Raw genomic sequence first — 13,148 nt, 5'->3', positions numbered from 1 at the left:
TTTCTTAATATATCACACAAACTGGGCAACGTTTTACTGACTACAAATTTAACGCATCCGTGAAATACCAATATGCTCCTACTGGCTGATTTAAAAAAGAAACAGATTAATTCTCAAAGTGCTTATGATTGGTGGCAGAAACACCCCAATAACTGGAACTTCAAGGTCCTATTTCAGGTTCAGTTTAGTAACATCTCCTCTAAGCTATGTTGCTAGGAAGAGGGGGTTTTAGTTTCAGTGGAGGAGTCAGCATGGCTGAGTGTTAAAAACAAGGAATCAGACAGACTTGGGTTTGAACCCTGGCTCCACCAGTTACTCACTCTATGAGCTTATTCACTATGAAGCAGAGATGCATGCTTCATTTCTTCAGCTATAAAATTGGGCTAAGAATACCTAATTTGCAAAGCTGTTGAGAGGCTAGTATAAGAAATTAGAAGGATAGTATAATGTCATGGTTAAGAGTAAAACTCTGGAACTGTGCTACCAGGATGTGAATATCAGTCCTTCTTACTAGCTGTATAACTTCAAATAAGTCATCTATTTACATCTCAGAATTTCATTTTCACATATGTAAAACGAGGAAAATAAATAATATATTTTTAGTTGTTGTGAGCATCAAATAGGATAATATGTGTGAAGCACTTGAGCACAGTATCTGGCATATAGCTCAATCAAAGGTAATGATGATAACAGTGGTGGTGGCAGCGAAAAATCCACAATCCACTTTTCTCCCAAAGCAAGAATAAGAAAACAACATAGTCCTTTTCACTTCCATTTACCCCCTCACATTGTTCTTTCCAACTACAAGTTGAAAACACTAGACTAGAAGTCAGGACACTTGATTTTGAATGTCAGTTCTGTCACATACTAGTTACATGATTTTAGGGAAGTCATTTAACTTGAGGTATTTTTCCTCACCTGAGACATTAAGTTAATGATACTTTGCTTATTCTTCTGGGTTGTTGTAAGCATCAAATGCATGGATTTTTAAGGTACTTTGTGAACTATAAAATGCTATATAAATGTCAGGGTGACTTTTTATCTGCCACAGGCTATAAGATAGGTGTTTTTACCAGTAAAAAGCAACTTTATCGCCAAGTTTTTTCTCATGGACAATTCGATCCAGTACGTTGTAGCAGATGTTGGTAGTTGCTCCTTTCATCCATTCAATGAAGATTTTCCCTTTAGTCACATCAAAGTTGTACTGAAGGAATGGACCAGGACATGGGGTCTTCCAGTAAAATTCCTTGGCAATGTCTCCCCAAAACTCTACAACAGAAAAGGAAGCCCAGACATCATTTAGCTTCTGAGGCACACTTATCCTCAGATGGCTTACCATTCTATGCATAGCACCAAATCACAATTTCTCTGCCCTGTACTCTAGAACCTATCACCTGGGTCCCTCTTCTACCTCTCAAATCTTAACACCCACCACACTCTTAAACCATCTTTACTCCCATGGGCTGAATCTTGACTCAAGTTTCTTCCCTCCCTTCTCAAAATATCCACTCCATTTTTCACCATCTATTCAAACTGCAACCAGTGCCTATCACAATGCCTAGTACATTGTAGTTAATCAGTAACTTTTCTAATGAATTAATTAATGAAAGGAAGAGATCTTTTACCCACAGAGCCTCCCATGACAAGGAAAAATTTGTTCATTCACTCTCAGCAATTACTTAATGAGCATCTCTTTCTCCTACTACTATTTGCCCAAGTGTTACTTGCTAAGTACCAGATGTGGCTTTTAAACTCTTTAAATGCATTATCTCATTTAGTTCTTACCACAACCGTAGGAGGTAGGGTTTTTCATTCTTATTTTATTGGTTTGAAAATCAAGGCTCAGAGAGGCTAAATAATTTGCCCAAGGTGGGTCAGTGGGTAAAGAATCTGCCTGAAAAGCACAAGACCCAAGTTCAATCCCTGAATCAGGAAGATCCCATGGAGGAGGGCATGGCAACCCACTCCTGTATTCTTGACTGGGGAATCCCATGGAGAGAGGAACCTGGCGGACTACAATCTATGAGGTTGCAAAGAGTCGGACATGACTTAGTGATATCTACTTATACATATACTAAGTCAAGATTTGAACTGCCCTGAGGAAGACATTGTTGCTAAAGTCTGAAAGATGAATACGAGTTTTTCTCCACTCTCCCACCAGGAAAAACATTACTATGGGACAGAAAAGAACCATGGGTATACGTTAAGAGGAACTCCCTCAAGCTGAAGCACTGAGAATAAGAGAAAGAATAGCAGAAATTAAGGCATAAACTGGGCAGATAACATGCAATCCTTCTAAGCATAGAGAATTTGAGCCTAAGAGCGACAGGCTTCCTTGATGGCTCAGATGGTGAATAATCTGCCTGCAATGCAGGAGACCTGGGTTTGATCCCTGGGTCAGGAATATCCTCTGGAGAAGGAAACAGCAACCTGTTCCAGTATTCTTGCCTGGAAAATCCCATGGACAGAGCAGTCTGGCAGGCTACAGCTCATGGCATTACAAAGAGTCGGACATGACTGAGCAACTAACAGTTTCTGTTTCTAAGAGCAATGGAAAGTCATTGTACAGTTTTAACCAGAGAAGACTTACAATATTGAAACATTTGCCTGGTTACTCTGGAGAAAAGGTACTCAACAGGTTAAACATGCTGTTGCAGAACACCTAGGATAGTCTAAGTACTGGATCACAAGCTAGAGGAGAGAGAGAGACACTCAGAACCATAACAATGGAAGGAAATTTAGAGGTTATCGGCCTCTCATTTTACTGATATCAAGAAATCAAATTTATAGAAGTAAAGTGACTTGTTCAAGTTGGATGATTTAGTTTATACAGTCTGATTATAGAGATAATGATGTTGACCAGGGCCCCGTGGGACTCCTGGGCACAGAGGCCTGTTTGTCCCCCATTTCTTATAGGCAAGAATCCAGCCTCCATGACCTCTCAGTTCCAAAAGGCATCATAGTTGCTCATCAAAGGAGGAACAGCAGTAAAACAGCAAGATTAAAGGACCAGAGAGGCTCATCAAGGTTAGGACACTGGACCACCTAAGACCCTCCACACATCCAATCTTGTCAGGAACCCCACCCTTTTGAACTTTGCAGAAGAAAGAATACAAGACTGTTATTACCTTGATCCTTATCACATACTCCTGCCTGACTATATAACCTTTCCCTTCTCACCAGGGAGGAGGCATAGTTCTTGAGGCACTAGCCTACTGTGTTCCCCCTCTGCCTGGCAAAGTAATAAAGCTATTCTTTCCTTCTCCTCCATAACTCTGTCTCCGTATTTCTGTTTGGCATTGGTACACAGAGAGACAAGATTTTGGCAACAATGAGACTAAAACATAAAATATTTTTGAGTATACAAGACAGAATATACTGAAAGCTAAATCACATGGTATACATCTTGCCACCAGATTCCCTGGTGGCTCAGGCAGTAAAGAGTCTGCCTACAATGCAGGAAACCTGGGTTCGATCCCTGGGTCGGGAAGATTCCCCTGGAGAAGGAATTGGCAACCCACTCCAGTATTCTTGCCTGGAAAGTCCAATGGATGGAGGAGCCCAGCAGGCTATAGTCCATTGGGTCACAAAGAGTCAGACACGACTGAGTGACTTCACTTTCTTTTCTTTCTATACAACTTGCAATGAATTAAAGAAATCCAAATCAAATCAACCCCAAGGTGCCATTATATGCCTCTGAGACCAGCAAAGACTAAGAAAATATTGAACTCAATGCCCAAGTGACCCTAGAAAACCGATCTGTTATATGATAACAGCATTGTAAGAAATTAGCACAATGTTACTGAACAGCAGGGCAATGCATGACAAGAGTCATAAAATGTTTTATATTCTTTCAACTGCTAACTTTGGGGAAACACACCCTAAGAAAATAATACCACAGGGGAAAAAAGTGATTACTCAAGAGATGTTTATACTAACACCATTTATAGCAGTAAAACTAGAAACGACCCTAACGCTCAACAATGAAAAAATCGATGAAAACTAAAGAGATGAAATCTCTTTAATGGTAGTGATACAATAGGGTACTAAATGGCCATTAATGAGAGAACAAATGGGAACTGGCATTTTAATGAATGCCATTAATGTCCAAGGATTGAGCTAATCTCATTTAATTTTTATATGGCCCTCTGATGATCTTGATTTTAATACATGAGAAAACTGAAGCTCAGGACACATAGGAAACTCTCCCAAGAATCACACAGCTAGTAACCTGAATAAAAAATAAGATCTAACTCTAAGTTCCATGTTGTTATAACTACATTTAATATGTGTATACTCAAAAAAATACATTTTAAGTGACAGTAGTAGGCACAGATTATGTAAAACCATATATGAACCACATTTATGTCCATCAACAAGAAGTGAAGAAATCTGAGTTTTATAATCACTTAGTTTTGTTTTGTTTTCTGGCCCGCCAGGCCACAGGCAGTGTGGTTCCATGACCAGGGATCGAACTCATGCCCCCTACAGTGGAAGCGTGGAATCTTAACCACTGGAATATCAGGGAAATACATAATCATTTAGTTCTTGCTTTTATTTTTTTTATGGTGGAGCTGTTGAATTCTGGATGGTTCTTCGGCACATGTTCTAAGTACTGAAGTTTAGAAAAGATAATAATGGACTGGCATGATCAGGAAATGCTCTGTGGAACTGGTGAAGTTTGATTAGGTAGAGAGGAACAGAAGGGAATGGGCAAAGCCATAGTGATGGGAAAGGGACTTTTGTGTATACAGCATATCAACAAGAATGGTCTGTTGTAGAATGAGGGGCATGTGGTAGGGAGTATCAGAAGATAAGAATAGAAAGGTGGGGTAGGCTAGTTATCCAGAGATTCTGAAAGAAAGGCAGAATTTTCACTTTAAACTGTAGGAAATAGGGAACTATTGAAAGTTTTTGAAGTGACATATGAAAGCACTATTTCCATATCAGTCCAATAGTGTTTAGATAATTCTAAATATACCAGAAATATGGAGATGAGTGAGACTAGGGGAGAGAGAACCAATTAGAAGGCTGCTCCCTTGAATTAAATGGGTCTATGGAAATGGAAGAAAAGATAACCTAAGAGATATTTGGAAAGAGTATTTGATAGAATTTCATAACAGGCAGACTGTGGATCAGGGAAGAGGCCTAGCATAGCTACTGGGAGTATAGATTCTGCAGTCAAAACTATGTTGGTTCAAATCTCAGCTCCACCGCTAAGTACCTCTGTGACATTGTTCAATTTAGTTAACCTCTCTAAGTGTCAGTTTCCTTTTCTGAAAAATGGGGATAATAGTCTCTACATCAAACAAACAGAATTTGTGCCCAGCAAGCAGTTAGCAACATATAAATAAATAAGATATACAGATAGATAAGATTTGGGATAGTGCCACTGGCAGGGATTAGAACATTAGGAAGAAGAGCAGATTTGGAAGGGAAAATTGGTAAATCTGACTCACAGTAATGTTAAATACGGTATAACATCATGATATGTGAATAAAATGCTCTACAGGCCTATGCAATTTGAGACTAGAGCATAAGTGAGATCCTGGATACAAAGCTAAGTATACACAAAAAGAGTTACTGTGACAGTAACAGCTCATCATTGGGGAGAAGGTATTTGCAAATCATATATCGGATAAAGGGTTAGCATTCAAAATACATAAAGAACGCATACAACTCAACAACAAAATAACAAGTAACCCAATTAAAAAGTGATCAGAGGTGCTGAATAGACATTTTTCCAAAGACATACTGATAGCCAACAGATACATGAAAAGATGTTCAGTACTACTTGTTATTAGGAAAATGCAAGTCAAAGCCACAATGGTATATCACCTCACACATGTCTGAATGGCTATTATCAAAAAGGCAAGAAACAAGTGTTGAAAAAGATGTGAAGAGATGGAGCCTTCATACATTTTTGTTGGGAATGCATACTGTTGCAGCCACTTTGGAGTATAGCAATTTCTCAAAAAATTAAGAACAGGACTATTAGATGATCCAGCAATTCCACTTCTGAGTATTTTTCTCAAGAAAACAGAAACACTATTTTGAAAAGATATATGCACTCCTATGTTTATTATGTTTACAGTGAATAGCCAAGACATGGAAGTAACCTAAGTGTCCACTGATAAATGAATGATAAAGAAGATGTGATATATAGAGATATGTATTTACCTATATAGATATACGGAGAAGGCAATGGCACCCCACTCCAGTACTCTTGCCTGGAAAATCCCATGGACGGAGGAGCCTGGTAGGCTCCAAGTCCATGGGGTTGCTAGGAGTCGGACACGACTGAGCAACTTCACTTTCACTTTTCTGCATTGGAGAAGGAAATGGCAACCCACTCCAGTGTTCTTGCCTGGAGAATCCCAGGGACCGGGGAGCCTGGTGGGCTGCCATCTATGGGGTCGCACAGAGTCGGACACAACTGAAGTGACTTAGCAGCAGCAGCATATAGATATACAAATATTAAAGTCAAAAAAGTGTCAGTCTCCAAGTCTCCAACTCTCTGTGACCCTATGGACTGTAGTCCACCAAACTCTTCTGTCCAAAGGATTCTACAGGCAGGAATACTGGAGTGGGTTGACATTTCCTTCTCCAGAGGATCTTCCTGACCTGGATATTGAACCTGGGTCTCCTGCATTGCAGGCAGATTCTTTATTGTCTGAGCCATCAGGGAAGTAATATGAATATTACTCAACCATAAAAAGAATGAAAACTTACAATTTCAGACAGAGTCAAAGACAAATACCATATGCTTTCACTCATATGTGCAATGTAAAAAACAAAATAAATGAACAACCAAACTAAACAAAACAAACACACATACAGAGAACAGATTACTGGTTACCAGAGGTGAAGTGGGGAGGGTAAAATGAGTAAAGAGGGTAACTGTATGGTGATGGGTGGAAACTAAATTTTTGGTGGTGATCACACCATAGAGTACACAGAAGTAGAAATACAATATTGTATACAGGGAGCTTAAATAATGTTACCTTAATTTAAAAAAATGAAAACATGGGAAACATGAACTCATGACAGGAAAAAATATAGAGAGGGAAGAGAAGTGAAAAGAGGCCTGAGGTAGGAGGGGAGGGATAAATTAGAAGTTTGGGGTTAACACATACACAGTACTGGGCTTCCCAGGTAGCTCTAGTGGTAAAGAACACGCCTGCCAATACAGTAGATGCAAGAGATGCAGCTTCAATCCTTGGGTCAGGAAGATCTCCTGCAGGAGGAAATGGCAACCCATTCCAGTATTCTGGAATATCCCATGGACAGAGGAACCTGGCAGGCTATAGTCCATAGGGTCACAGAGTCAGACACAACTGAAGCAACTTAGCACATGCACACACACACACACACACACACACACACACACACTAATATATATAAAATAGATAACCAACAAGAACCTACTGTATAGCACAGGGGACTATACTCTGTTTTGTAATAACCTATAAGGGAAAAGAGTCTGAATATGGACATGCTGCTGCTAAGTCACTTCAGTCGTGTCCAACTCTGTGTGACCCCATAGACGGCAGCCCACCAGGCTCCGCTGTCCCTGGGATTCTCCAGGCAAGAACACTGGAGTGGGTTGCCATTTCCTTCTCCAATGCATGAAAGTGAAAAGTGAAAGTGAAGTTGCTCAGTCGTGTCTGACTCCTAGCGACTCCATGGACTGCAGCCCTCCAGGCTCCTCCATCCATGGGATTTTCCAGGCAAGAGTACTGGAATGGGGTGCCATTGCCTTCTCCAGAATATGGACATATGTGTAAATAATTGAACTACTTTGAACTGTATACCTGAAACAAACACATTATAAATCAACTATACTTCAATTTTAAAAAGAAAGAAAGAAAAAGAAACAAGCTGGGGTTATCTAATCTGAAAGTGAACTCTGATTAGGAAGTGAGTCTATAGATAAGATCACCTCTCTAAGAGCCAACTAGGAAGTCTCCATTGGAAAGATGAAGATATGATGATATTGCTTTAGAGCCAGTATATGAATTGGCCTTTATATTTTATTCCTAGAGAATCCCAACAAAAATTCAGTGCTATCCCAAGAAGTCAGAATCCTAGGATAGTTGGTGGATACAGGTGTGTGTTGTATTTTATGAAACTTCCACGTGATTGTGTTTTTATTTAAAGATATTGGCTCATTTCCCTATTAAAGGAAGCCTACTATGAAATCTTTTTGAAGAGTAGGAACTTGACAAGGAAAGAATTACCAGCCACAAGAGTCAACTAAAAGATTAAGTGTAATATTTGTCTAAGGGGTGGTCTACATAGACAAATTTAGTCAACAAATATCTATAAGAACACCTAAAAAAAAAACGAGGTCTGAGCACTAAAACTTGGACATTGCCTGCAGCAATCAACGGCTCTACACCTGATTTAATCTTATCTTGCTTACTCAATAGTGGCTTCATCCACATTGCTCTTATGGTTATCAAACTAACCACTATTTAGTGAACGCTGCTGTGCATCAGGCACTCTATAATGCACACTTCACTTACTACTCATTTTAGCCCTCAAACAAATCTTCGAGGCAGGTCTTATTACCTCTATTTTATAGGTAAAGAAAAGGAATTTCAGACAGGTTTTAAAATCTCAAGACCAAAGAGCAAATGAGTGGCAGAGCCAAGATCAAATCCAGATTGTTCATGCATGTCCCACTGCCAGCATCATGCCGCCTCCCAATTCAGCTACATCCCCTTACCCAGCTTGAGTCTCAAAGACATGGCACTACCTATCAGAATTACGGAGTTATTACAATCCCAGCCCTAATTTTTTTATTTTAAAGACAATATTTTAGTGACTTGTTCAGTTTTACATGGTAGTTTCCATCGGGATTTCTGAAATACTAAAAATAGATCTCCATTACTAACTTGGGGATGCCAGGATGGGACTCGAGTGCCCCTCAGCAGTGGAGACTAACTCACAGGCGAAAGTTGTCAGGAGGCACGGGCTGAGCTGGGCTGAAAAGCGGTAAAGAAAGTTCTCTTCGTGGCCCGCCTCCCTTCAAGGCGCTCCTGGCCCCTAAGAACCCGACTCTTCGTATGAGAAACTCTTTTCAGGACATTTTCTCTCTTTCAGACGTTCACAGAACCTGCGAACCCCCAAGTCGCAAACGAACCCCCCAACTCCTAGGAGACGCTCATTTCCTACAGAACGACATTTCCTCCTTCGCCTCAGAGAACCCCCTCCTCCCAGAACCCCTTTTCCATCTCCTTAAAGAACCGCTATTCTTCCATCACATAACCTTTATCTCCTTACCGACTCCCCAATTTCCCAAGGGAACCTCCATCTCCTCACGGAACTTCCATTTCCCGACGGAACACCCCCAATTCCTCCCTCTCCTGTGAACCCCCACTTCTCTCCTAGCTGACGTCCCTCAGGCCCGCCCGGGCCCTGCCTCACCTCTCGGCTCCTCCAAGGAGCGCCGGTGCAGCTCGCGGTAGCGCTGCAGCGAGGGGACGTGCGCCGAACGGCTGACCTCGGGCGGCGGAGACCAGCTCCGTGTCGGGCTCCGGGCTCCAGCTTCCTCCCGGGCCCCGCTCCCGCTGCCGCTCCGGCTCCGCTCTTCGGGAAGTCCCATCACCTCAAGTTCCGAACAGAGTAGCCGCCTTGGCCGTAGCAGCCGGCGCCCAGGCGCGGAAAACAGGCCGACCGTGGGGCGGGGCCTGAAGAGGGGGCGGGGCCTGGTGGCGGGGGCGGGGCTTAGGCAGGTGCAAGGGGGAGAGGCCCAGAGGGGCGGAGCCGTGCCTGGTGGTGTTGGGACCAGGGCTAGCAAAGAAACCCATTGGCCAAAGTTGAGCATTGCTTGGGGCATGGGGCGGAGCTTACTTGCGGAAGGGGTGGAGCCTCAGCGGGAAAGCAAAGGGGGAGGGGCCAGGCGTGACAGGCGAGAGGGTGGGCCCGTGGAGTGACCGGGAGTGGCGAGGCTGGATGTGACAGGAGAGGAGGCAGGACCATGGAGTGACCAGGGTGGGGTGGGGTCTTGGAGTTACAGATGCAGAGTTGAGTTAGGGCGGGGCATGAGCAGGAAAGAGCTGGGCTAACGAACGAACGGAGTTTGGTCAGGCCCATCGAGGAGCCGCCCCGCGATCTGATTGCACAAGCCTGTCACCCCACCGAGTGGAATAGCCAGGTGGAGTAGGGTCCTTTCCGGGTGACACACTTTCGCTCTGGGAACTAACCCCCACCCTGAGGAAACTCATATTTTCTTCCACTCTTGAGGAGAGTTCTTTACTTTCCCTGCCTCCACAAATTTCCATCCAGACCTAAAATGCAAAGATTCATTAAATTAAGACTAGGAGGCGCCTCAAGTCTTTGCTAACAAACCCATTTCATTGCATAAATTGTAGACTCAGGGAAAGGGAGGACTTTGTACAAAGTCCCAGAAAAAAGGACTGTAACTTGGGCCAAACCTAGGTCTCCTGCCTCCAGAAGTTTTTACCACCTTATCTGGCTGAAGCTAAGTCTTGTGAAATAAAGTCTAGGCAAATAGAAGGAATCAATCACACCCTTGTTTCCTTCCCAGTCTCTTACTTCATCAAGAGACACCTGGGCTCAAATACCTCCAGCTTCCCTCTATCCCTTCCACTCCAGAAAGGAGGGACCAGCCAGGACCCTCCATCTCTGTACTCACCACCAAGAAGGGCCCACTCCCACCCATCCATTTACAGAACAGCCATCAAGTCAGGAAGGATCCTCAAGTACTTAAATCCAAGAGTGATTCTGAGGCCCGGAAGCAGGCAGCCCCCACTTCCTGAAGCCTACGCAGAACCCCATCTGGCCCAGCCTCCCTTCCCACCTGCTCTCTTGTTCTTTGTCCAACTAATCTCATGCCCAGCACATCCTAAATTCAGTTCAGTTCAGTTCAGTTCAGTCGCTCAGTCATGTCCAACTCTTTGCAAACCCTTGGACTACAGTATGCCAGACCTCCCTGTCCACCACCAACTCCTGGAGCTTGCTCAAACTCATGTTCACTGAGTCGGTGATGCCATCCAACCATCTCATCCTCTGTCGTCCCCTTCTCCTCCTGCCTTCAGTCTTTCCCAGCATCAGGGTCTTTTCTAAGGAGTAAGTTCTTTGCAACAGGTGGCCAAAGTATTGGAGTTTCAACTTCAGCATCAGTCCTTCCAATGAATATTCAGAACTGATTTCCTTTAGGATTGACTGGTTTGACCTCCTTGTGGTCCAAGGGACTCTCAAGAGTCTTCTCCAACACTACAGTTGAAAAGCATCAATCCTTCGGTGTTCAGTTTTCTTTATGGTCCAACTCTCACATCCATACATGACTCCTGGAAAAGTCATAGCTTTGACTAGATGGACCTTTGTCGGCAAAGTGATGTCTCTGCTTTTTAATATGCTGTCTTGGTTGGTCATAGTTTTTCTTCCAAGGAGCAAGCGTCTTTTAATTTCATGGCAGCAGTCACCATCTGCAGTGATTTTGGAGCCCAAGAAAATAAAGTCTATCACTTTTTCCATTGTTTCCCCATCTATTTGCCATGAAGTGATGGCAAATAGTTCTAGTCCAAAGGCACACGGTCCTAGTATAAACGGTCCTCTTCCAGTCCCACACACAAAATTCTGGGCAGCCCTCTACCTCTTGCTCTTCCCAGCTCTTCTCTTAAGCTCCAGAGTGGTTTCCCAACACACTGCTGCCCTCTCCTGTCTACAGGTGGTATGGCAGATGCTGTACCCCAAAGGGATTTCACAGGGTTAAAGTCATCTCTAAGCCTGGAGCCTGAGGTTGGGGGAGGAGGGGATATGTGGCCAGGGGCTTAACCAGCCTCCTCCCTCTGCCAGGGATTGTGGAAAGGAGAGACCATGAGAAAAAGCAGATATTCTCTTCATGTCCAGGGAAGGGTAACGAAAATATGATTCTCATCTGTCTGTGAGTACTGGAAGACAGGCAGATAGACTGTTAAATGGAAATTTGGACAAAAGGCCTAATAATAAAGGGAACCAACATCCCGTCCTTGGAGACGGGGTAGTAGAGCAAGCTCTGGTGTAGTTGGAATTTGTCGGAGTGGCAAGTGTTTGGATCATGTTGGACAAGATGAGAATCCACGAGATTAAGGAAATGATGATAAAGACTATGGCATTTACTGTGTTAAGTAGGTGTGAAGCCCTATTCTAAAAACTTTCCATATGTAATTTAATCTTCACAACCAGAGATGGATGCTATTATTCTCTCCATTTTACAGATGAAGAAACCCATACTGAACTCAATTAGGTATTTTGCCCAAGATTACAGTTTGTAAGCTGTCACAGACAGAATAGAAGAACCCATAGACTCATTCCCTACCCTTTCCCACCCCAGCCCATTCCTGCCGTATCATTACCACCACCATTTCTTCTTTCTCCAAGTGTCCTTTCCAGAACCACATAAAAAACTCTTTAAATAATGGTAACCACGCAGGTTCCAGAGATTCCATTCCAGCCAACTAAATCATGATTGCTAGAATGCCATCTAGAGACCCGCTTTTAAAATCCTAACATGAGCTCAATACTTGCTAATAGGTCTGGGTTCCAAGAAGGGATTGTGATTGAAAGAGGAGTTGGCGAAATGTTGAGGAGGGTGGTCCAGGGAAGGATCCGACGACCCAGAAGAGACGTCCGAGGAGCGGTCTCAAAAAGAAGCAGGTTGTGGCTGAAGTAGGAGGCTGGAGCTGGGGGCGGAGGTGGTGATGAAGGCGGAGTCTGAAGTCGAAAGAGGGTTCTGGGGTCGGAGGAAGTATGAGATAGAAGATAAGGATCTTGGAGTCCAAGAAGGGGTCTGAGGTTCGAGGAGTTTGGCATTAGAGACAGCATCTGGGGTCGACGAGAGGTTTGCGGTCAGTGAACTGGACTGCGAGCCGATGAGGGAGCCTGGAGTCTGAGGAGGTTTCTAGCTCAAACTGGAAGGAGGAAGAGGTTTGGTCCCTGGGCTGCGTGAGGTTGCCCCGAGTCACTAAGGTCGCGCTTACTGCGTGCTCTTCCCCTTCTGACTCCCCACTGCGCTACTCCGATCGTCCTCCAGGTTCTGCATCCACACCCTCAGCCCGACCTACGCGCCGGGTGCAGGCTGATAACGCTAAGCAGGAGGGGACAGGTCAAATCCCGACACCTGGGTCAGGATTTGAGGC

At 43.6% G+C, this 13,148-nt stretch overlaps 1 protein-coding gene across 3 annotated transcripts in view; it reads right to left on the bottom strand.

The window, feature by feature from the left end:
* The window catches only part of ACSS2 (acyl-CoA synthetase short chain family member 2), a 46,851-nt gene extending 37,154 nt beyond the window's left edge, over positions 1-9,697 (bottom strand). For 2 of the 3 annotated variants that reach the window (XM_070381627.1, XM_070381628.1), the window contains exons 1-2: positions 9,433-9,696; positions 1,074-1,269 (exon numbers count right to left, since the gene is read on the bottom strand). In XM_070381627.1, coding sequence (XP_070237728.1) covers positions 1,074-1,269; positions 9,433-9,610 — 374 coding nt within the window. In that variant the 5' untranslated portion in view covers positions 9,611-9,696. Of the gene's footprint in view, positions 1-1,073; positions 1,270-9,432 lie in introns of all 3 variants that reach the window. The other variant, XM_070381629.1, reaches the window with a different exon arrangement.
* Positions 9,698-13,148: the final 3,451 nt, after the last annotated feature.

Source organism: Bos mutus, chromosome 13, assembly GCF_027580195.1.
Source record: "Bos mutus isolate GX-2022 chromosome 13, NWIPB_WYAK_1.1, whole genome shotgun sequence".
In the NCBI taxonomy this organism is placed as follows: domain Eukaryota; kingdom Metazoa; phylum Chordata; class Mammalia; order Artiodactyla; family Bovidae; genus Bos; species Bos mutus.
Note: the sequence above shows the minus strand (reverse complement) of the source record. Positions and strands in the feature narration are given on the sequence as shown.